Genomic DNA, 24,936 nt, shown 5'->3' with positions numbered 1-24,936 from the left:
AGATAATATGGTATCAATTTAAGGTATACAACACAATGACTTGATGTATGTATATACAGCCAAATGATTACCACAGTAAGTTTAGTTAACACCCATCAACTCACATAGTTAGAATTGTTTTCTTGCAATGAGGACTTTTAAGGTTTACTTTCTCAGCAACTCTCAAATATGTAATTCAGTATTATCAACCATAGTCACCAGGCTGTGCATTACATCTCCAAAAATTCTTCATTTTGTAAGTGGAAGTTAGTACATTTTGACCACCTTCACCCATTTCTCCCACACCCCACTGGCAGCCTTCAATCTGTTCTCCATTTTACAGATGAGAAAACTGAGTTGTAAGGAGTTTAACTTAGCCAAGATCACACAAATTGTAGTGGGCCTCCAAAATCCAGTGACTAGACTCTTAGACCTGAGCTACCTATTTTGAAATGTTAACTTGAATGAATCCATACATTTCTCTGCTAGTTCTAAGCCAAATATCCTCTCAACTTCTTCCAAAACAGAAATCAGAATATAGGGGAGGAAAAAAATCACAAAGCTGAAGATAAGCTCTCTGCCCTTAAATCATATAATTTAGTACATCTTGAATTTTAAAATTGTTAACCCTTAGTGGTAAATATAATACCTTGTTTTTATTTTAAAAACTTATTAAAATACATATTGTGTACATTATTTTACATTGTTATGGGTTAAATTGTTCTTCCCCTCCCCAATCCTCAGTACTTCAGAATATGACTTTACTTGGAAGTAGGGTTGTTGCAGATGTAACTAGTTAAGATGAGTTATACTGGAATAGGGTGGGCCCCAATCCTAATTATAATGGCTAGTGTCCTTATAATACAGGGAAATTTGGACACAGACATAGTTATGGACTAAATGGTGTCCCCTTATAATCCACATGTTGAAGCCTTCACCCTCAATATGACCATGTTTGGATACAGAGCCTTTAAAGCGGTAATTTATTAAGGTTAAATAATGTCATAAGGGTAGGGCCGTAATCCAATAAGACTGATGTCCTTATCAGAGGAAGAGATACCAGGGATCTGAGCACCCAGAGAAAAGATCCTATGAGGACACAGCAAGAAGCTGGCTATCTAAAGCCAAGGAGAGATAAACCAAACTTGCCGATATATTGATCTCTGATTTCCAGCCCCCAGAACTGCAAGAAAATAAGTTTCTGTTATTTAAGCCACCCAGCCTGTGGTGTCTCCTCTTCAGTCCTGCTGAGACAGAATAAATCAAGGACTTTGAAGTTCTTGAAGTTCGAAGGGCTTTGGGGTTGCTGAAAGGGAGAGATTCCCACCTGGGGAATGAAGAAACAGCTGCAGCCAATGTTGACCACATTTCAGTTTTCTTTGCTAGCATCCTCTTGGGAGTCAGTATCCAGAACATTGGGCTTCTTCTGCAAATCTTTTATTTGAATCTTGAAGATGCCAAAGTAAATGATTGTGTCTTCCTCCAGAAAAGCCAAATGTATGGCTCACATCTTCCAACAGTGGTTAGGTACATGTCTGTGGGCTATGCTTACCCATCTTTACTATTTACTATCTTTCCTTTTTCCTTTATTCCCAACTCTCTCACAATTTCTCTTTATTCATTCATCCTGTATCCATTGTGGAAAGAGAGAGGATAAATCAGTGTGAACCCATCCTTTTATTCTTTTAATATTGTTTCTGTTAAGTGTTTTTGTAAAAGATGAATTGCTAACTAATATGTAACCCGTGGATAAGCAGCATATTTATGTAAGAGTTCCAGCAACTAGCTTCAGGGAAGGAGGCTGACTCCAGGAATAGGACATTCTGACCCTGGGAGACTTGCTGACTCTCAGCCATAAAAACTGGGCCTCCATTTGACCAGTTTTCAGATAATCATTAGGATGGACTGCGCTGACTCACACATAGAGAACTTTCAACTCTCCTCCCCCTGATTTATTGTTCTTTCCCTCTTCCTTCTAATAAAAACCCTTGCCTGCACTGAGATACTAAGATGATCTTTAGGACTCAAGCCCACCATTTTCTCAGGCTGCCAGCTCTTGAATAAACCGTCTTTCCTTGCACCAGCACCTGTCTCTCGAGTAATGGCTTTCAAAGTGGCAGGCAGCCAAACCTGTGTTCATCATCAAGTGGACATATACATAAGAATATGAGCATTACCTGGATCTGCCTTGTCAGGAGCTCCAAATCCTATCAGAGGTAAATGCACTGGAGTCTCCAGCCACCAGGCTCACTGCAGAATTTGTTTTTAGGTATAAACAACCTAGCCAAAGTGATAGCCCTCCTTTTGTTTAAGACAAATCATTTAATACTCAATGAAAGGTGTTGGCAATAGTACACTAGAAGAGTGCTTACTCAAGTTAGTGATTATGGTGTTTATACCTCTCTACCAACACCATCATTCTTTTTCTTCTTTTTTCCCCCCTTCACCACCTCTTCCTTTAACCCCCCCCCCCCCATTTCATGAGAATATGTATTTGAATAGAATTCTCAGTAGCATGGCTGCAGGACCATGTTGATATTCTCTAAGGGTGGAATTCTGATTCCTGATTCCCCTGGTTAGAACTCAATTGTTCCTGGATTTATTCCTATATTATTTTGTGTCTCTGTGGAAACATTAATTTAGCATGTTCTGCAAACTTGTTGTCTCTAAATAGATTGATAACTATTTGAAGGCACAACCTTAGTTACCTATGTAACCACTGCAGGCTTGTCACTGTGCTATTCTCAAAGCGTCAAAAATGTTTGAGTTGTTTGTGATGATTAATATTGTGGTGGGGAGATCCAAGATATTGGTGGACTGAGTGGGAGCTACACTGACACTCTTCCGGGACCAATCGGGATTTACCATCCTGCAAACCAACTGAAAACCAGCTGGAGAGCACCCTCATAACCAAGGAGGAAAAGTGGAGACAGCACAGAGACTGGTAGGAAGGGCGGACACGAGAGGGCTGCCTGGGCCTCCACAGGCAGCAGCTGAAGGTCCAGAGGGATATCTCAGCTGTGGGGGGTTTCCAATGGGGACTCGGGGACCTAAACCCCAAGCTGGGCTTCCCAGCCAAGAGAACCAGAACTGAGAAGGGTGCCCATATAAATTCTGGCTGTAAAAAGCAACTGGGTTTCTGTCTGCCTGGGAGAGGCAGCTGGAGCTGCAGGTACCCTCTCTTAAAGAGCCAACACACAGAGTTTCCTGTGCAGCCACTTACCTTGGCCTCTGGCGGAGCTGGGGTGGAGTGGACTGGAGCTGTGTGGGGTGAGCCTGGGGTTGCGGGCTCTGGAGAGTGAGCTCAGAGGGCACCCATCTGGATTCCTGTGCCTAGTCATTCCCCCAGACTGTGGAGGACATCTTTCTCAGGAAGACAATTTTTGGCTTTTGCCTGAGGGGGGAAACAATTGCCCCACCCTGCTGGAAAAACTTCTAGCCCTCCCCTCCCTGCCTCTCTGCTCCCCCACTCCCCTTGAGTTTCTACAGCCTGAGGCTCATTAAGAGAATCAGTTTAATCAGCCTGCAGGCAGAGGCAGACCTCAGAGTGCTTTGAATCTTTGCCTGATCTGCTTCAGAGCCTAGGCCTTGGAAAAGCAGACTTTGGTGTGCATTTTGGTCCTGTCCAAACACACCCAGCCCCAGCAGAAGAGACCTCAAGCCCAGGGTTGTTGATAGCTCCAAACAGTGTACTCAGAGCAGGTCACAAACTGCGTCTGACATTGGCCTGTACCAGAGACCTTCCGAAAAGACTGAGAATCCTAGGACAGCAACCTAATACTTAGAAACAAACCCCAAAAAGGCAGCCAAAATAGCAAGCTCCAAATGAAAGAACAAGAGAAGTCTCCAGAAAAAGAGCTAAATGAAATGGAGATAAGCAATCTATCAGATATAGAGTTCAGAACACTGATTGTAAGGATGCTCAACAACACGAAAAAAGACATGGAAATTATGAAGGAAATTAAGAATGACATAGCAGAAATAAAGGTTACATTGGAAGGAATAAAGAGTAGATTAGAGGAAGCTGATGATAAGATCAGTGAATTAGAAGACAGGGTAGAAAAAAATCACTCAATTAGAGAACCAAAAAGAAAAAACAATTAAAAAACAGGAGGACAGTCTAAGGGAGCTGCGGGACAACACAAAATTTAACAATATTCACTTTATAGGAGTGCCAGAGGAGGTTGAAAGTAAGCAAGGGTTAGAGAACCTGTTTGAAGAAATAATGGTAGAAAACTTTCCTAACCTGGTCAAGGAAAAAGTCACACAAGTTCAGGAGGCACAGAGAAAACTTTCCTAACCTGGTCAAGGAAAAAGTCACACAAGTTCAGGAGGCACAGAGAGTCCCAAGCAAGAACAAACAAAAGAAGCCCACACCCAGACACAGCATAATTAAAATGCCAAGAATTCAAGACAAAGAATCTTAAAGGAAGCTAGACAAAAGCAATCTGTTATCTACAAAGGAGCCCCTATAAGGCTGTTGGTTCACTTCTCATCAGAAACTCTACAGGCCAGAAGGGAATGGCATGAAGTATTCAAGGTAATGCAAAACAAGGATCTGAAACCAAGACTACTCTATCCAACCAGATTATCATTCAAGGTAGATGGTGAAATAAAGAGCTTCCCATTAAAAAAAAGGCTAAAGAAGTTTATCACCACCAAACCAGCATTTCAGGAAATGTTAAAGGAACTGCTGTAATTAGAAGTAGAAAGAGAGAGAATGAGAAACATAGGCATAAAGAAATAAAATGGCAGTAGATAAGTATCTTTCAATGATACCCTTAAATATAAATGGGTTAAATGCCCCAATAAAAAGATATAGGGTGGCTGAATGGATAAGGAAACATGACTCAAATATATGCTGTCTACAAGAGACCCACCTCAGAACAAAAGACTCACACAGGGTGAGAATGAAGGGATGGGAAAAAAATTTTCATACAAATGGTAATGAAAAAAAGTTGGGGGAGCAATACTCATATTGGACAAAACAGACTTCAAAATGAAGACCAGAACTAGAGAGAAAAAAGGTCATTACATAATACTAAAGGGATCAATCCAACAAGAAGATATAACCCTAATAAACATATATGCACCCAATATAGGAGCACCTAAATTTATAAAAAAACTTCTAGAGGACTTTAAGGGAGAGGTTGACAGCAATACAGTCATACTCGGGGACTTTACCACCCCACTGACTTCACTGGATAGTTCTTCCAGACAAAAAATCAACAAGGAAACAGTGAACCTAAATGACACACTAGATCAGATGGATTGAACTGACATTTACAGAACATTCAATCCCAAAGCTGCAGAATATACATTCTTCTCAAGTGCACATGAAACATTCTCAAAGATAGACCACATGTTAGGACATAAAACTAGTCTCTGCAAATTCAAGAAGATTGAAATAATATCAAGCATCTTCTCAGACCACAATGGCATGAAATTAGAAATCAACCACAATAAAAACACTAAAAACCATTCAAACACGTGGAGGCTAAATAGAATGTTTTTAAACAATGAGTGGGTTAACAAGGAGATCAACAAAGAAATAAATAACTTCCTGGAAACAAATGAAAATGAATGCACAACAACTTCAAATCTATGGGACACAATGAAAGCAGTCCTGAGAGGGAAGTTCATAGCACTACAAGCCTACCTCCAAAAACAAGAAAAACTTTTAATAGACTCTCTAACACTACAACTTAAAAACTTAGAAAGAGAACAACAAGAAAATCCAAAGTAAGTAGAAGGAAGGAAATAATAAAGATCAGAGCAGAAATAAATGACATAGAGACTAAAAAGCAATACAAAAGATCAATGAAACCAAGAGTTGGTTCTTTGGAAAGATAAACAAGATGGATGAACCTTTAGCCAGGCTCATCAAGAAACAGAGAGAGAGAGGGCCCAAATAAACAAAATGAGAAACAAAAGAGGTGAAATAACAACTGACCCAACAGAAGCTATACAACCTGGATGAAATAGACAAGTTCCTAGAAAAATACAAACTTCCAAAACTCAATTAGGAAGAGTCAGAAAACCTGAATAGGCCGATAACTGCTGATGAAGTTGAAGCAGTAATCAAAGGGCTCCCAGCACACAGAAGCCCTGGCCTGGATGGCTTCACTGGGGAGTTTTACCAAACATTCAAAGAAGAATTAACGCCTACCCTCCTAACAATATTTTAAAAAATCCAAGTGGAAGGAATGCTTCCAAGCTCTTTTTACAAGGCCAGCATTAGCCTAATTCCAAAACCAGATAAAGACATTACAAAGAAAGGGAATTACACGCCAATATTCCTGATGAACATAGATGCCAAAATCCTCAACAAAATATTAGCAAATTGGATCTAGCAATATATTAAAAAGATCATGATCAAGTGGGATTTATTCCAGTGATGCAAGGCTGGTACAATATTCGCAAATCAATAAACATGATATATCACATAAACAAATTGAAAGACAAAAATCACATGATCATATCAATAGACACAGAAAAAGCATTCGATAAAATCCAACACCCATTTTTGATAAAAATTCTCAGCAAAGTGGGAATAGAGGGAACATACCTCAACATAATAAAGGCCATATATGACAAACCTACAGCCTACATTATACTCAATGGACAAAAACTAAAAGCATTTCCTCTATGAACAGGCACAAGACAGGAGTGTCCACTTTCACCACTCTTATTCAACATAGTACTGGAAGTCCTAGCCACAGTGCTTGAACAAGAAGAAAACATAAAAGGCATCCAAATTGGAAAGAAGGAAACAAAACTGTCATTATTTGCAGATGATATGATATTGTACATAGAAAATCCTAAAGACTCCACGAAAAAACTACTAGGTTTAATAAATGAATTCAGCAAGGTAGCAGGATACAAAATTAACATCCAGAAATCGGTGGCATTTTTATATAACAATAATGAACTCTCAGAAAGAGAAACTAAAAAAATAATCCCATTTACCATTGCAACTAAAAAGTAAGATACCTAGGAATAAACTTAACCAAAGATGTGAAAGACTGTACTCGGAAAACTATACGACACTGAAAAAAGAAATAGAGGGAGACAAAAACAAATGGAAAATATACCATGTTCATGGATTGGAAGAATTAACATCATTTAAACGTCCATACTACCCAAAGCAATCTATAAATTCAATGCAATCCCTATTAAGATACCAACAGCATATTTCACAGATCTAGAACAAACACTTCGAAAATTCATATGGAACCCAAAAAGACCCCAAATAGCCATGTCAGTCTTGAGAAAGAACAAAGTTGGAGGCTTCACAATACCAGATATCAAGTTATACTACAAGCCACTGTAACCAACACAGACTGGTACTGGCACAAGAGCAGATATATAGATCAGTGGAACAGAACAGAGAACCCAGAAATTGACCCTCACCGTTATGGTCCATTAATATTTGACAAAATAGGCAAGAACATACAATGGAGTAAAGACAGTCTCTTCAACAAATGGTGTTGTGAAAATTAGATATGTACATGCAAAAAAACCCCAAAAAACAAAAAACAAACTAGACCATCAAATTACACCATACACAAAACTAAACTCAAAATGGATAGAAGACTTAAATGTAAGATATGAAACCATAAAAATTCTAGAAGAAAACAGGCAGCAAAATCTCAGACATCTCTTATAGCAATATGTTTGCCAATACATCTTCTAGAGCAAGAGAAACAAAGGAGAAAATAAACAAATGGGATTACATCAAAATAAAAAGCTTCTGCACAGCAAAAGAAACCATCAACAGAACAAAAAGGAAGAACATATTTGCCAATGACACATCTGATAAAGGGTTAATATAAAAAATATGTAGGGAACTCATACAACTTAACAAAAGGAAGACAAATAATCCAATTATAAAATGGGCAAAGGACCTGAATAGACACTTCTGCAAAGACCACATACAGATGGCCAAGAGACATATGAAAAAATGCTCAACGTCACTAATCATCAGAGAGATGCAAATTAAAACCACAGTGAGGTATCACCTCACACCTGTCAGAATGGCTATCATCAACAAATCAATGAAGGACAAGTGCTGGGGAGGGTGTGGGGAAAAGGGAACCCTAGTACACTGCTGGTGGGAATGCAGACTGGGGCAGCCACCATGGAAAACAGTATGGAGGTTCCTCAAAAAATTAAAAATTGACCTGCCATTTGACCCAGTGATCCCACTTCTAGGAATATATCCTAAGAAACCCAAAACACCAATAACAAAAACTTATGCACCCCTATGTTCATAGCCGAGCAAATTTGCAATAGCTAAGATTTGGAAACAGCCCAAGTGCCCATCAGTAGATGTTTGGGGAAAAAAAGCTCTGGACATTTACACCGTGGAATACTATGCAGCTGTAAAAAAGACAGATCTTTTATCCCTTGGAACAGCATGAAGGGAACTAGAAAGTACTACGCTAAGTGAAATAAGTCAGCCAGAGAAAGACAAGTACCACATGATCTCACTTATATGTAGAATGTAATAAACAAAATAAACTGATGCACAAAATGGATCCAGAAACATAGAAGCATGGTACAGACTGAGGGATCTCAGAGGGAAGGTGGGAATGGAGGAGTTGGCGGGGAGAGATTAATCAAAGAATTTATATGTTTGTAGGCATAACCCATGGACACACACATTGGTCTGGGGGTGGTGTGGATGCGGGGTGGAGGGGATAAATGGGAGTAAAAAGGAGACATATGTATATTTTCAACAATAAAGAAACTTAAAAAAAGATTGTGGTGTCTGAGACTTGCTAGGAAGGGCACAATAAATGCCATCGTGACTATTTTGTAAATCTTAATACTTTAACAAATCTTTTCATAAAGTTGCTCTGGTGCTTAAAAATTTCCAAACCATTCCTCCATCACCCCACCACTTATTTTTTCTTTTGTACAACTTGCAAAAAATACAGCTCAAAAGGGCGGTGGAGGGAGGCTAGCAGCTAATCTATCCTTGGGATCTTTACTTATTTGCCCTAAGAACAAGCATATGAGTCATAATCATCAGAGATCATGTATTTATTTACTCAGTTTGGAGTTATAAATGGAAGGGGGAACTAATAGTTATGGAATCTACCATGAGTTGGATACAATTTTTTCTCATATCATTCTCATGGTTATCCCCTAAGGTAGACGCTGGGAAGAGAAGGGAAACGGAGCTGGGTCTTCAGGCTGTCAGTGCGCGAGCAGCAAGAGGAGCACAGTCTGATTTCACAGGAAGCTCTGCATCCCCTTTGCATCCTTGGGGGGGGGGGGGCGCCTGCTACGGTTGTCCTTTCCCTTCGCGCTACTGTTCTGCATAGGCACCGACAACTCTTCAGCAAAACAATTTCGTGCTGTGTCAAGGCTTCCACCAGGTGAGCCACTCTCCTTGCTGCACCCTAGACCCAGCACTGCAGCCCCAGCGCTCCGCTCCGCTCCGCCGCGACCTCACTTCTCGCAGCGCCGTTCTGACGTGTAAATCCTCGGGTCGCCGGCTGCGGAAAAGCTCCTAGGCACCGCCCCCCAGCCCCAGGGCTCCTATGATTGGATGCAGTTGAGTCCTGCCGGCCAATGGTGAGGCGGAAGCAGCTTCCCGGAAGTGGCGGCACGGTCAGGACCTTCCCCGGCGCCCCTGGCTGGCTTGGTTGGGGAGCTCGTTCGCCCGGGTTGGCTGGCGCTATGAGTTCCTTCCAGGGACAGATGGCCGAGTATCCAACCATCTCCATAGACCGCTTCGACCGGGAGAATCTAAGGGCCCGCGCCTACTTCTTGTCCCACTGCCACAAGGGTGAGTGAGCGCAGCGTGCCGCCCACTCCCTGGAGACCAGGGCAGCGCGGGTTCCGGCCCCGCGGGGAGTGGCCCGGGAGCCTGAGGGGAGGGAAGGCGGGGGTCGGGTCCCGGAGCGAGGAGTGCGGGCTTTGGGAGGCCAGGAGAGAGACTGGCAACAGCGCCTTGTCCCGGTCTGGCTCTTCAGCCTCTGAGGCTTTGTTTTCTTATCTGTGCAACTGCCAGCTGCTCACTGCACCTGGGCGGTTCGATCGGGCATAACTCTTATGTTCCAGAAGCGCTCTTAGCGGCGAAGAGTCAGAGGTAGGCGAGGGTTACTTCATTTTTCTCCCACTTTCTCGCTACTGTGTTATAAAGGAGAATGTGATGGAATTCTGCCATACTCCTCAAACATTTATTAACAAGCAGGCACACTCACGCTCTGAAATCAAGCATCCTGTCGGTAAACTCGTCAACAGCGAGCCCCCCTCCCCTTTAGATATTTTGTTCACACCCAATAGAAAAGGTTCATTTTAGGTTCGAGGCAGGATATGGTTCACCTTATAAATGGCCAGGTCAGGCAACCAGAACCGTAAGATTTCACAGCTGGAGGCCGGTAGGGATGGAGCCTGAAGCTTCACCCCTAATGATGTGGCATCCAGGCTACATGTTCCAGACAGGCTGGAGGGTCTCTAAAACATTTTAGCCAGAGGTGGCATACCACTATCTTCACAACCATTGTCCGTTTTTAATGTCTATTATGCTGATTAATGAGTCACCAACTTCACCAATGAAAACAGTTTTAACATTCACTATGCTAATTAGCACAGCCTTTGGCATTGATGAGAGGTGAAGATAAGCTGAAGCACTCTAGCAGCTGCTCCTAGAGTGTGGGCTTCCAGAGTAGCTTGAATAGGATAGTCTCAACTACTCTTGAAGAGTGAATTAGAGTACAGTGGTACCTCTGTTTTCGAATATACTCTGTTCTGGAAGACTGGTCGAGTTCTGAAACGCTGGAAAACCAAGGGATCAACAGCCGACAGCTAGGCTTCAGGATCTTGCACTCAGCAGAAGCCATATGGCATGTTGGACTTCCAAGGCGTGTTTGAAAACCGAAGCATGTATTTCCGGGTTTACGGCGTTTGAAAACCGAAATGTTCCACAACAGAGACGTTAGAAAACTGAAGTACCACTGTATAACAAACATGGACATACATATCACACAGCGTAATTTTAAAGTAAATTACAGATGTCAAGGATTGCCTTTCCTCAGGGTTTGGTGTGAAGACCAACTGTTGTCTTGTGTGTGGAATCAATCACTTTAACCTGGTGTAAATTGTTGACGTTAATTGCTTTGGGGAAATACTCTTCTTGCTCAAAACTCATTGATCTCTTTATAATGAGGAAAATCTGAAACTCCTCTCTCCATTTGCTAAATAGCACTGGGAGCCTCTTTGAGGGTCTTTCTGCTTATTCTTGAGAATTACTCTTTTGGGGTATTGTTTTTCATTGAGAACCTGCTGTTGGATGAGGATGCCTCTATTTTTACCTTTTGTGTTAAGTTTCACTGGGATTTCTGAATGTGTATGGCAAGGGGCTTGCCTTCATGTTTAGGAGTAATGAATTTGGAGAAAGAATTAATCTAAAGGAATCTGAAATCATCATTAGTTTATAAATTAAGGCAAGAAATTGCTTTTTGAGAAGTTTATAATAACATTTCCTGTTCTCAGATTACATGTGGGTCTGTTTACTCAACTGTGTGTAAACTCATCAAGGGCTAGCACTCAGTTTCTGCTTTTGGTGGTTTCCTATGTTGCCTGCTGGTGGTTTTTAACCTTTTTTAGAAACAGACTTTTTTGACTGTTCATATGGACTGAATCGTGTCCCCCCCAAGTTCATATGTTGAAGCCCTAACCCCAAGGTGACTATCTTTGGAGATAGGGCATTTAGGAAGTAATAAGGTAAAATGAGGTCTTACGGGTGGGGTCCTAATTTGATAGGATTTGTAAGAAGAGGAAGAGATATCTCTCTTCACACACACACCTAGGAGAAGTCGTATTAGCCAGAAAGGTCTTACCAGAATCCAACCTTAGACTTTACCCTCTAGAACTGTGAGAAATAAATTTCTGTTGTTTAAGCTCCCATTCTATGGTATTCTCTTATGACAGCCCTAGTAGACTAATACATAATATCTAATAATATCTATGGACCCTTTTGTTAGAAAAAAATGCACTTAAACATGTTAATATCACACATTGGTACAATTTGGGGCAGGCCATGGACCCATTTGATGCTAGCTTATGGACCATCTGGAACCCAGTGCTGTGCTTGGAGTTCCGTCAGGCTTTACTAACCATCAGTGAGGCCTGGAGGATGAGAGGGGACCCATGGCCTGAGTCGCCCTGTATTGGGGAGGACCCCTTAAGGGGACAATTTATAATGATTTATTCTGGTCAAGGAAGAAGAAAAAGGCCCTGAAAAGGAGTCTCTGGGTGCACTTCTAGCAGCACAAAACAAACTCACTCAGGCTGTGTTGTCCCCTAGTCAGGAAGGGACCTGGAGAGATGGGTTGGGGGTCTTGGTAAAACAGTTCTGTGTTGCCAGCTGACTTAGTTTCAGAGCAGAGTGCTGGGTCTGCCTCCTTATTGCCATGACACAAACTCTGGAAACCCCAGTTACTGAGATTTCTGTTCTCTGGTGCACCCATAGGCCCTAAGAGCCTGGGCCATGAGTGATCTGAGAAGATTCACCTTCCAAGGGGGGCAAGTGGACTGTCCTGTGGAGCCACCTGTCCAGTGAAGGCCTGCCACATGAGGTGTGGTGACTGCCTTGTTGTTCACTGGAGTCAAGGATCACCACATATAAACTGAGGCACTTGTGTAGTTAGTAAATAGAATAATTAGAATTGGTTTGATTTAACTAAACAATTTAGAAGTGTTTGGTCATTGTTTTCTATGCCTTTGCATGCTCAAGGTTCAGAATGTATTAGAATGCACTCTATATTTAATGTGCTATTTGGTTTAAATGTTACCTGTGTTTAAATATCACCTTTCTGTGTCTTAATTTGGAAGTCTGTGAAACAAGCCTGTGTGGATAGAAATAGCCCACTTTTCAACGCCGCAGTCACAGTAGGTTGTAAAAATAACAAAACTCTTCTTATTCTGGCCTAAGACTGAAGAATTTCCTAGAGGATTCCGTGGAAGCAAGCTGGAATTTCAGTATGGACTAACTTAAGTGGCAAATTGATGGGTCACAGAGAGCAGGACTGAAGGGTGGTTGGATTGAAATGATAGACAGGGGTAAAGGAAATTGCTGGAAGCAGTTCTGAATGAGGCTCCTGGTCACTCATTCTTCTGTGGCTACTCAGAGTGATTATACTCTGCCGTAAGTTTCAGGGGACCATTCTCCTTTAAATGGTTTCTGATGGCTCAGAGGAGGAGATGGTCAACTTTTAATGGTTCCTGTTGTATTTTCAGATGGATTCTTCACCTTCAGAAGAAAGAGCCAATAGCCCATATAAATCAATTATCTTCTAAAAGTGAACCTGCCTTGTATTTTCTCTTAAAAGGAAGTAAAAAGAGCAGATGACTGAGTTTCGTTGGGCTGAGTAAGCCTTTGAAAAGTAATGTGTTTATGATTTTTTTATTCTTTTGTTTTTAGATCACATGAAAGGATTAAGAGCCCCAGCCTTGAAAAGAAGGTTGGAGTGCAGGTAATTTTTTTGCTACTTATTTGTGTATGTGTCTGTCTTTAAATAACCATTTTAATTGAGCTATAACATCTATACAGAAGAATACATACATCATAAGGGTACAGTCTGATAAACTTTTACAAGTGAAGCTTCCACCCAAATCAATAAATAGAACAGAACCAGTATCCCTGTTCCTACTCCCAGTCAGCCCCCCTCTCCCTGAGGTCACCTCTGTTCTGACTTTTGTCATCATGGTTTAGCTTTGGCTTTTTAACTTCATGTAAATAGAATCATACTGAATAGACTTTTCTCTTTCACTTAACATCTTTGTATGATTTATCCATGCTATTTGGTGCAGCAGCAGTCTGTTTGTTTTCATTTCTATAAGAGAGAATGTGTGTTTGTGTGTGTCTGTGTGTGTGTGTGTGTAAGTGGTTGTTCCACTATAGAGAACCATGCAATATTGTTGGATTTTTTTTTTTAAGCTGAACTTTGTATTCTTTTCCTGCAGCCATTACCTAAATCTAAATTCCAAATTCCCAAGATACATATTTGGAAAGGACCCTTTTGAGTTTTTGACTTTTGAACCAACCAGTGGATGTGAGGCTAAGTGCTATCTGCTAATGGATATCAATAGTCTGTGTTCTTGATAATGACCATTGTATTTATTGAGTAATTATATATATGCAATGCACTACATGTTTATTAGTTCAGCAGTTTCTTTGAGTGTCGGTGATGAGTCAGGCACTGTGCTGAATGTTGAGGATATAACAGTGAGCAACCAGATGAAAACCTCTTCTTGGAGTTGACATCCTCATTAGAGCCTTTTGATAACCTTCTGAATAGATATTCCTATTATTTAGATATTATTATCATCATTATTATAGATATTATTTCTATTTTACAGATGAGGAAACTGAGGAACCAGAGAGGTTAAATTAGTTGCCCAAGGTCACACAGCCAGTAGGTGGCAGGACCAGGATTTCAACCAGGTCTGTCTGATTTTAGAGCCTGTGTATTAGTTACCTATTGCTGCGTAACAAAATTACCCTAAAACGTAGTGACTTAAACCATCGAATAATGTATTCTCTCTGTGTCTATGGTTTAGGAATTCTGATGGGGCATAGTGGGGATGGCTGGTTTCTGCCTGACTGGGGCATCATATGGGGGCTGACCTTACCTGAAGGCTCATTCTTTCCATGTCTGACATCTGGGCTGAGAAAACTCAAACACCTGGGGCTCCTTGGGCATGCCTATGTCTAAAAAAATCTCTTCAGCATGGTCGTTTCAGGATAGCTGGACTTCTTTTTTTTTTTTTTATTCCTCACCCAAAGACATGTTCATCAATTTTTAGAGAGAAGGGAAAGGAGAGAAAGGAAAACAAACAAACATCGATGTGAGAGAGAAACATCCATTGGTTGCCTCTCGTATGCACCCCAACTGGGGATCAAACCCTCAACCTAGGTATGTGCCCTGACCAGGAATCCAACTCTACACCTTTTGATGTATGGGAGGATGCTCCAGCCAACTGAGCCACACTGGCCAGGGGTGGGATAGCTAGACTTCTTAAATGGAAACTTGAAAAAAAAAAAATGTATGTCCCAGGAGAGAGCTAGCAGCCAGCCATGTTGCCCAGAGATCTATCCTTAAAAGTCCTGTAATATTACTTCCATCATGTTGTGTTGGTTAAGACAGTCACAAAGTTCTCTCCAGATCAGGGGAGAGATTAATATAGAGACCTCCTGTCAATGGAGGAATTTCCATGTCCATTTTGTAAGAAGACTGTGTATGGATGGAGTGTATATTAGCGTGGCCATCTTTGGAAAATACAGTCTGCCACAGACTATATTCCTAACCTCTAAGTTTTATTGTTGAATTTTTTAAATTTATCACGAAATTGATCTCACTCACTAAAAACAAAACAAACAAAAAAGCAAAACACAGAAGTCTTCTTTCCATGTCCCCCCCCGCCCCCCGCCCATACCCTGGCCCCGATCCATTCCCCAGAGGTAGCTTAGCATTTGGTGGTATCTTTCCAGACATACTTGTATACAAAAATGCATCTTTAACATAAAATTGGTGAGGGCCAACCTTTTGAGGAGGTCAGAGGACACAGTATTTTTTCCATCTGCTTCTTCCCTGTCCCTTTACACTCTCGAAGGGACTGTAATAGTCACTGGGGTCTTGGCATGTTGGGAACTACATTAACACTTCTTGGGCCAGCTCAGGTTCTGAATTATTAGAGATGAACTGATATATGATGAAATGTATTCCCTAGTCACCAAGATGGCTCATTTTGGATCATACTGACATAGCTTTTTTTTCCCTTTCTCTTTCAGCTTGAAGGTTTACTTATACTGTTCACCTGTTACTAAAGAGTTGTTGTTAACTAGCCCGAAGTACAGGTTTTGGGAGAAAAGGATTGTAAGTTTTTGTTTTTTTTAAATGATGCTAATTCTTTTTCGACTGGGAAATATTTTTTGAGGTAGATTGAACAAGACATTGGAATCCTTCAAAGCCCCATTCCTTACACACTATGTTCATCTGCATTTATTACAATATTGGTACTTAGTCTTTGTAATTCAGCAGTTTAAAAGAGGGCAGTATTTTATTTTTGATTTGCTTTTCTTGTACCTCAAACAGTCTGATCTTGGTTCTTAGTTTTGTTTTATCTCATTGAATCTCTTGCAGAGTTGCATTTTAATACTCTAAAGTGTAATATGGTTGTTAACATAATTGATAAATCCTTTATTTGGACCATGAGATAGATTAGGAAAAATAAATAAAACTTACGGGTTATAATAAGAAAGGGCTAACAATAAGAATAAAAATAGAATGAGTAATTTTGAATCTGGCAGAAAAAAATGGATCTAATTAATGGCAGGAGATACAGTAAAGGGGGAAAAAACAGAAGTATGGTACTTAGAAAATTTGAAGATGCCAGGAAAAGTTCTAACAGTAATTACTATAAATACCAAAGGATTTAATTCAATTAATTGATCAAAAGACAAATTCTCAGTTTAGTTAGAAGAATAAGAAAAATCCACTAGCCTTAGTGTACAAGAGATATAGTTAAAACAAAAGGATAAATTGCAGGTTGAAATGGGGGGAAAAAAGGGAAAAGTTATACTAAACAATTAGAAACTAAAAATACCAGAGTGACAATTTTTATATCATACAAAGTAGAATTGAAGATAAAAAAACACACAACAAACCTGAGTTTTAAGGAGGATGTTATTTACTGTTAAAAGGAAAAAATGGGTCAAGATATGAACATATATGCAATTGACAAGGTAACCTCGAGCCGGATAAAGTAAAAATGGATCACCTATGCTTGATCAGAGAAAGAGAACTATAGTAAGTGAATAGAATTAGGGCTCATTATGTGTGTTAAACCCTAAGTAATTGTGGGAGCTGGCAGAGAAGTCTGAACAAGTCTCATAGTCTGTTTGTTGTTTGACTGCTGACAGCTTTCAGCTCCCGTTTCCTCTGTCCCCTTGTGCCCCACATTTGGGTGAGCTGTTACAAAAGCCTACCCCTCCCTTGGCGCCCACTTGAAATTCAAACCACGCATGCTCAGGCCCACCCCCAACCACAGTAAGAACCAGGGCCATTTGCTCCTACTCTCTCTCTCAGGCCACATGAACCACTTCCAGCCTAGTACTGCCCCCCTCTTCCCAGAAAGTCCCCCGATGCAAGTACTGCAGTGTTTTCATGCCCTTTTGGTGCATGTGTGGCATTTTCTGTCTCCACCTCCAACCCATCAGCTGGCGTGGGGGTCCATCCTCCCTCTACAAAGGGACATAACAACAAGGCTATAACCTTGGCCTTGCTCGTAGGCCTGGGTCAGCCTGGACTGCATCAAGAAGGAAAGCTGAGAAAGAGGTGGAGAAGAGCAGAGACAGGCTAGAATCCACAAGACAAACTGGAAGCTGTGTCTGTCTTTCCCTACTCCCAACACCAGTAATGCTGCCACTCCATGTGCCACTGAGTGCCACTCACCTGGCCCAGGAGTCTGAGAGACTGAAGGAGGATAGCTATCCAGCAGAGGATGGAGTTGCTGCCAGCGTGTCTGTGCGTTGAGCCAGCACATCAACAACACACATAAACTTTTACAATTTCTGGTGCCCTTCAGAGCATTAAAAAATGGCTTTGGTTCACTTCTGCCTTCCAAATCTCCACCCTAAACTGAAAGTATACATGAAAGGGACTTCTAGGATAGTTCCAGCCCAGCTGAGTTGATGTAATACAAGGCCACCTCATAATTGAAGGGAGAAATAGGAACTCAACAGTTATAGCTGGAGTACTTCCCATACCACTCTCAGAAACCAGAAGGTGAAGGAAGCAGGCAATAAGTGAAAATACAGAAGATTTGAATGACATAATTGATAAATGTGAACTAATAGAAATACAGAGCTTTAAACCCAACAGAGAAAACAAGATCTTTTACAAAAATTGTCTAGGTACTGTGTCACAAAATAAGTTTTAAGAAATCCTAGTGATCTGTTCTCTGACCATAATTCAATATGTTGAATATCAGAAATAAAAGGAGAGCTAAAGTCATCCCATTGTATGCATATGGGGACTAAATGTATATGATAAACAACTCTTAGGTTAAAGAGGAAATTGTAAAAAAACCAAAACCAAACTTATACTATTTAGAATTGATGGACAATGAAAGCATGACATGTCCAAAAGTGTGGAATTGCTAAATTAGTCCTTGAACGGAAATTGATAGCATTGAATACACTTCTTAGAAAAGAAAGACTAGAATTAAATGGAGTGTCTTCAACTCAATAAGGAGAAGGAACAACAAGCAAATCTAAGGATATGTGAAAGAAGGAAATAATGAAGATGAAAGGACAAGATAGTGATATAAAGACTAACAGCTACCACAGAAAATGGAAGATGAACAAAACTAAAAGCTGGTCTTCACAGAACTAGAGATAAATATCTGCCAATATTGGTTTTAAAAAGATACATATAAAAATACAGAATGATAAAAGGAAAATATTAATAACAGCAATGCATTTTTTGACAGTTGTTATGGTAGTGTACTTAATAATTTAGACAAAATGGATAAATATCTGGAAAAGTAAGAGAATACCAAATTGAAGCAAGAAAAGTGGAAAACTTGAATAAATAAGTAACCATCCAAGAAACTAAAACGACTTTTAAAGATCGCTTCTTCAATAAAGCCCCAGGCCCAGATGGTTTTATAGGTGCATTTTGCCAGATGTTAGAGAACAAATAATCCCTATACTAGATTAATTGTTGTAGAAGATAATAAGAAGATAAACCGCTCGACCCTGCTGGCAAAATAGGTAATGGGGGGGGGCATTTCACATGTGAACATAAAAAGATGAAAAATTGTGTTCATTCATTCATCATCTACTTATTGAATGCCTCTCTGTGTCAGCTGCTGTCCTAGTAAAATGTGCAAGTACACCTTGGAGCACTCTGCAGCAGCTCGAATCTGTGAATTAGGCCAACATGTCACGGACAGATCCAGCACAAAACCTAAACACATAGAGCACTTGATTCTGCATTTTACAAAGGCTCAGGTTCAAAGGGATGGGGAGGTGAAGGGAGGAAGAGATTGAATTCATGGAAATAGAATTGCTGTCAAAGGAGATACAAATTTATAAGGCACTATATGTTACCACATCAACCTTAAGAAAGGTATTATTTTAGCTTTATCATGTTTTCAAGCTGTTTAAAACATTTATTATAGTGAAATTAGAAAGTGTGAAACAGAGAGCCTATAACTTCTTCTCTTAGTCCCCTTTCTGTGTTTGAGATGGCAAAGGCATATAAAGCCATGCAAAACTGTGGAAATATATAATATGATGTATACATAACCTCTTATTTTATTTTAATAGATATCAATTGAAATTGAAACTCCTACCCAGATATCTTTAGTTGATGAAGCATCAGGCGAGGTAACTAAATATTAAATATCATGTTTTTGAAAATTAATATTTAGTGCTAAAATGATTATTTACCTTTCTCCTTGATTTTGAATGCTCATTTAACCATAAATAAAAATTATAGTAATTGAGTGAGTTTTATGGAAAAACACCATGTATATCATTTATTTTCTACCTCTAAAGGATTGAGCATGACTTCTGTCAGAACAGCTCCTCTTTTTCGTATTATATGCTAATAATGGGAATGCTAGTTGTTGATATTACTACATGATACCATTGTCACATTTAATAAGCTTATTATAATGTTCAGGATATGAAATGGTGCTTAATATTTTTACAGCAAATTTATGTATATTGTGATTTTTTTTCTGAATCATGTCATTTTCGTTTTTCTTTTTTTTTTCTTTTTCTCTTTTTCTCCCCCCCCCCCCCAAATCATTTTCTTATTCAAGAAACAGACCCTGCTCAAGTGGATCCAATTTCTTTTTTGTCCTTAAATTTAGAAGCAGGTGCTTTTGTGTTATGAGTGTATTGCTTTAATAGTGAATAGGACTGTGGACCTACCTTTTATTTGTTGTTTTTACCTCAAATTATATCTAGAGCTAGGAGGTATTTTCCTATTTTTTTGGCAAATCTAGTGAATATTTGTTCCACAGTCCAATTATAACCTGCTTTGTTGACCTGGTGAACTCTTGAGGTATGTCCTTTGTTGTGAGTCTGTGATCAGACAGGGGCTGACCTTTCACGTTTCCTCTTTGGAGAAGATCAGGCATTTGAAGTACTCCTCATCAAATTATTGTCCTGAGGGAGGACCACACAACCACTTTAGGGGGCGTTAAAAAGGGTGGCCTGAACCTTTCTCAGTGCCATCGTGAACTCTGCGAACACATTCTGGAGACTTATTCTCATTGCCTCACTGCCTTGTGACATGTGTTGGTGAAAGTCCTTCTCAGAATCGGGCCCCAGACGGCAGGCAGCTCTTGTTGAGCAGTCTTGCTGTCCCACTCTGGTCCTTTATGTTTCTTCTTGTGCTCTGTGGCTTTTGTGTGTTGTGTCTCCATCTCTGACCAGACGGAGACCCTGTTTTAAAGGGTCCTTTGGAATGAAGATGTTAGACTTATGGGAGGAGCCAGAGCTCTGCCCACCATCCTCCCCCTCCCCGTCCTGAGGGCCGAGAGGCAGTATTGACGATCAGGCTCAGCCCCAACAGGACAGTGTGCACTATGGTGACTTGGGACCAGGCTACATCAAGCTTTTTTTTTTTTTTTTTTAAATAACAGCTTTATTGAGATAGTATTCACAAGTACCATAAAATTCACCCCATTGAAGGTGTACATTTCAGTGGCTTTTAGTATATTTACAGAATTGTATATCCATCACCAGGATCAATTTTAGAACACTTTCATCACCCAAAATGAAACTGTACCCATTAGCATGTACTCCCTATTCCTCCCTCCCCTCACCCCCTGGCAACCACTATTCTACTTGAAGTCTCTATGGATTTGCCTATTATGGAAATTTCATATAAATGGAACCATACAAATGTGGTCATTTGCGACCGACTTCTTTCACTTTACCTAATGCTTTCAAGGCTTATCCATGTTGTAGTATATATCAATATTTCACTTTTATTTTATGGCCAAATAATATTCCATTGTATGGATACACCACATTTTGTTTGTTCATTCATTCAATGGACCTGTGGTCTGTTTCTTCCCTTTGGCTAGTATGAGTCATGCTGCTATGAACATTCATGTACAGGTTTCTGTGTGGACCTGAGTGTTCATTTCTCTTGTGTATATACGCAAGCATGGGATTGCTGTGCCATATTGTAACTCAACATTTAACTGTTTGGGCAAGGATTCCACTTGTTTTCAGGATTTGGAGAGAGGAAAAGAGGAGAAAAGTCACATTCTTTAGAAGTACTTGAATGTGTTCTATTATGGAAGGCTTTATTTAGCTGGGTCCTACTAACTTATTATTATTATTTCTTTATTTTCTTTTTAGAAGGAAGAGATTGTTGTGACTCTCTTACCAGCTGGTCATTGCCCAGGATCAGTTATGTAAGGGAGTTCATCTATTTTGCCATTTTATTATATGTAGATATGTATAATATTTGTAGAAATTCATTGTTAGTGTCTAGAAAATAATATGTATAGGGAGATTTGAGTATTTTATGGCGCTTTCTTTAATCGTTGTTTCCAAATTGAACTTGGGGGGCTGAGGCGAAGGTCAAGTTTGAAACATGGTTTTCTTACCATGGAAGTCTTCAATAGCTATTTCTCCACTGCCTTTGCATTTTCCTATCACTTGGATTTTTCTCTCCATGAGCAGGAATGATCCCAGTATATAGTTGAGAATGCTGACGTATTTCGGGGGACATCTACCGCAAACTTAGTGGTATCTCCATGTGCCATTTTTTTCTATCCCACAGAAGAGGTGGAAGCTGAGTGCCTGTTGTGGTTTAGAGTTATTGAAATTCCATTAATACTGTGTCATAGTGGCTGTCTTTGGCAGGAAACATTTGCTATGGAATTAGTATATATTTGCTTTATTAGGGTTTTGTATGAGACCGAAAAGTCACTGACATATATTTTCTTTACAGGTTTTTATTTCAAGGTGAAAATGGAACTGTCTTGTACACAGGAGACTTCAGATTGGCCAAAGGAGAAGCTGCAAGAATGGAGCTTCTGCACTGTGGGGACAGGTACTGGGCTTTATGTAACTCTTGAATGTAAGACTGCAGCATTTAGTTTCATTGTCCCATTCGCCCCAAAGACAAGCCTTTGCTTCTCTTAGAAATCAAAATTGACTGTAATATTTGTAATAGTAAAGCTAGTTTTTCTTCTTGAAACGGGCTGGTAACATTCTATGTGTTGATTGGGGCAATAGTTATGTGAATTTGTCAAAATTCACTGAACCATATGAACCATATATGCAAAATCTGTGTATTTTATTATATGGACATCATTTCTATATAAAGTTGTTTTAACAAAAAAACTCCAAATGGAATGGAATATCCTGTAAAATTACTGAGAGTTTAAATGTTCTACATATTTTATTTCACATTAGATTAACACCAGTTGTTTTTTTCTCCAGAGTGAAAGACATCCAAAGTGTGTACTTAGATACTACTTTCTGTGATCCAAAATTTTATCAGATCCCTAGTCGGGTAAGTCTCTCTGGAGAAATGGGATGAGAACCTGGGTGTGGCATATTTCTAGTAGAAAGTTTGTGGGATAACACATCAAGCCATAATTGTTCACATTGGCATTAATATTTGTGAATGTTGGGAATGGAAAGGGTAAGTGATATTTTTGTTGAATTTATTGGGGTGACATTGGTTAATAAAATTATACAGGTTCCAGGTGTACAGTTCTACAATACATCATCTGTATATTATATTGTGTGTTTACCACCCCAAGTAAAGTCTCCTTCTATCACCATTTAATTCCCTTTTACCCTCTTCTACCTCCCCGCACACCCCCTTCCCTCTGGCAATCACCATACTGTTTTTGTTTCCATGACAGTCTTTCTTTTTTTTCTTAGCTTAATCCTTTCACCCTTCTCACCCAGCCCCCAGTCCCCAGCCCTCTCCCCTCTGACAGCTGTCAGTCTGTTCTCTGTATCCATGAGTCTGTCTCCAGTTTGTTTATTTTGTTCATTAAATTCCACATAGAAGTGAAATCATATGGTACTTCTCTTTCTCTGACTGGCTTATTTCACTGGGTAAGTGATATTCTTAAAATTGTTACATGCCTTTTTAAAATCCTGCCAGGAGGAGTGTCTGAGTGGAATATTGGAGCTTGTTCGGAGCTGGATTACTCGGAGTCCGTACCATGTTGTGTGGCTGAACTGCAAAGCAGCTTACGGGTATGAGTATCTGTTTACCAACCTTGGTGAAGAATTTGGACTCCAGGTATGGTGGTGGCTCTTTCTTTTCTGCTGTTCCCTTTCATTCTCTCCACTTCACCTTTCCTTCCCCTCCCAACCCCACCAAAACTGAAAACCATAAAGATGGAAGCAACCTATTAAAATGTGTGTGGCACTGGTGGGCAGCCCCTCTGAAGTAACATGTCATCTTTGTTTATTCATGTCCTCATGGGAGGACTTGACAGTGGCCCAAATGACTGAGAAGAGCGCTTTGGTGAAATGTTCCATAGAGAAAGTATTTTTTCAGAACCTATGGGTCATGAAATAAATTTAGTAATTGTGACCAGCATTGAAAATAAATTTGAACTAGAGAATATTCGAGTGTATTGCTTGCAGTCAGAGTAATTATTGTTTTGTGAAAGTTTACAGAGGAACTCAGACACAGCTGCTGTGGAAAACAGCTCCAACATTGCACTCAGACATTCCCCCTGGCAGGATTTTTGCCAAAGTTTACGGAGGGACTCAGACATAGTTGCTGTGGAAAACATATTTCTTACTGTGGGTCATGGTCAAAAATGTCTGAAAAACCTGTCCTAGAACACTCAGTCTCTCAGGATCCTGTCTGATCAGGCTCAGAGAGAGCTTTCCTGTCCCTTCCAGATGGTCCAGTGCTGGGCTTTCAGGAGCCTGGGCAGCAGAGCCTAGTGTGTGTGTGAGTGGCTGCTGTGCCTACGTGGAGCCTGTGGCTTCTGCTCTTGTCCCCTAAGACAAGATGGATCTTTGGTATTGATGCTGAACAAAATGAAGCGCTGACCTACTTGGACATTTAAGTTCTACCTCGTTTTGTATCTTTTAATATGGATCCCCCAGCTAACTTGTGCAAAGAACTTTACACTTATATACAATGTAATTTAGTAAAATAAAAAGATCTAGTTTTTTTGCATTTGAAATTTAAAAATTCTTCCCTCTCTTTCTGCCTTCATAAGTCTTTACTTCCTAAGTCCTTTCCTTAATTTCTTCCTTCCTTAAATCCAATCCTTCTGTTCAAATATATTGGTATAAAGTTGCCAGTTCTCCATTTTAGGAAGGATTTGCATTCATTCTGAGATTTTTATTATTAAAAGGGCCTTTTTTTCATCACTGTTTTCTTTTTTTTTACAATGAGCTGAGCCTTTCAGTGAGGCCATGAAAATATTTTGCATCCACAGAGGGCTGTGTATACTTCAATCTTAGGCATGTCTGATTTAAAAAAAACTGTCGGAAATATTTATGTCTGAATTGAAATAAGATGCTGCAGACAAAAATAATTCTTGTTGTAATCATCAAGTGAGAAATCTAGTTTTTAAAAAATTTATTTTAATTGTTGAGAGTATTACAGATGTCCCCCATTTTCCCTTCTTTGCTCCCCTCCACCTGGCTCCTGCCCCCCCTTCACTGCACTATTGTCTGTGTCCATGGGCTATGTGTATATGCATATAAGTTCTTTGGTTAATCTCTTCCTGCCAACCCCCCTACCCCGTTAAAATGGCCTTTTATTTTATTATTATTATTTTTAATATATCTTTATTGATTTCAGAGAGAGGAAGGGAGAGGGAGAGAGATAGATAGAAACATCAACTATGAGAGAGTCATTGATCCGCTGCCTCGTGCACGCCCCCGACTGGGGATCGAGCCCACAACCAGGG

General features: G+C 40.1%; 1 protein-coding gene across 4 annotated transcripts in view; it reads left to right on the top strand.

Moving 5' to 3' along the window:
- Nucleotides 1-9,591: 9,591 nt before the first annotated feature.
- DCLRE1C (DNA cross-link repair 1C) overlaps nucleotides 9,592-24,936 on the top strand; it is a 42,350-nt gene continuing 27,005 nt past the window's right edge. For 2 of the 4 annotated variants that reach the window (XM_081131193.1, XM_081131195.1), the window contains exons 1-8: nucleotides 9,610-9,778; nucleotides 13,418-13,469; nucleotides 15,788-15,872; nucleotides 19,331-19,390; nucleotides 21,386-21,441; nucleotides 21,984-22,085; nucleotides 22,478-22,550; nucleotides 23,157-23,297. In XM_081131193.1, coding sequence (XP_080987319.1) covers nucleotides 9,670-9,778; nucleotides 13,418-13,469; nucleotides 15,788-15,872; nucleotides 19,331-19,390; nucleotides 21,386-21,441; nucleotides 21,984-22,085; nucleotides 22,478-22,550; nucleotides 23,157-23,297 — 678 coding nt within the window. In that variant the 5' untranslated portion in view covers nucleotides 9,610-9,669. Of the gene's footprint in view, nucleotides 9,779-13,417; nucleotides 13,470-14,355; nucleotides 14,441-15,787; nucleotides 15,873-19,330; nucleotides 19,391-21,385; nucleotides 21,442-21,983; nucleotides 22,086-22,477; nucleotides 22,551-23,156; nucleotides 23,298-24,936 lie in introns of all 4 variants that reach the window. The other 2 variants (XM_081131194.1, XM_081131192.1) reach the window with 2 other exon arrangements.

The sequence above is a fragment of the Miniopterus schreibersii genome (assembly GCF_964146895.1).
Source record: "Miniopterus schreibersii genome assembly, chromosome: 1".
In the NCBI taxonomy this organism is placed as follows: Eukaryota; Metazoa; Chordata; class Mammalia; order Chiroptera; family Miniopteridae; genus Miniopterus; species Miniopterus schreibersii.
This window is presented reverse-complemented; position numbering and strand designations above follow the sequence as displayed.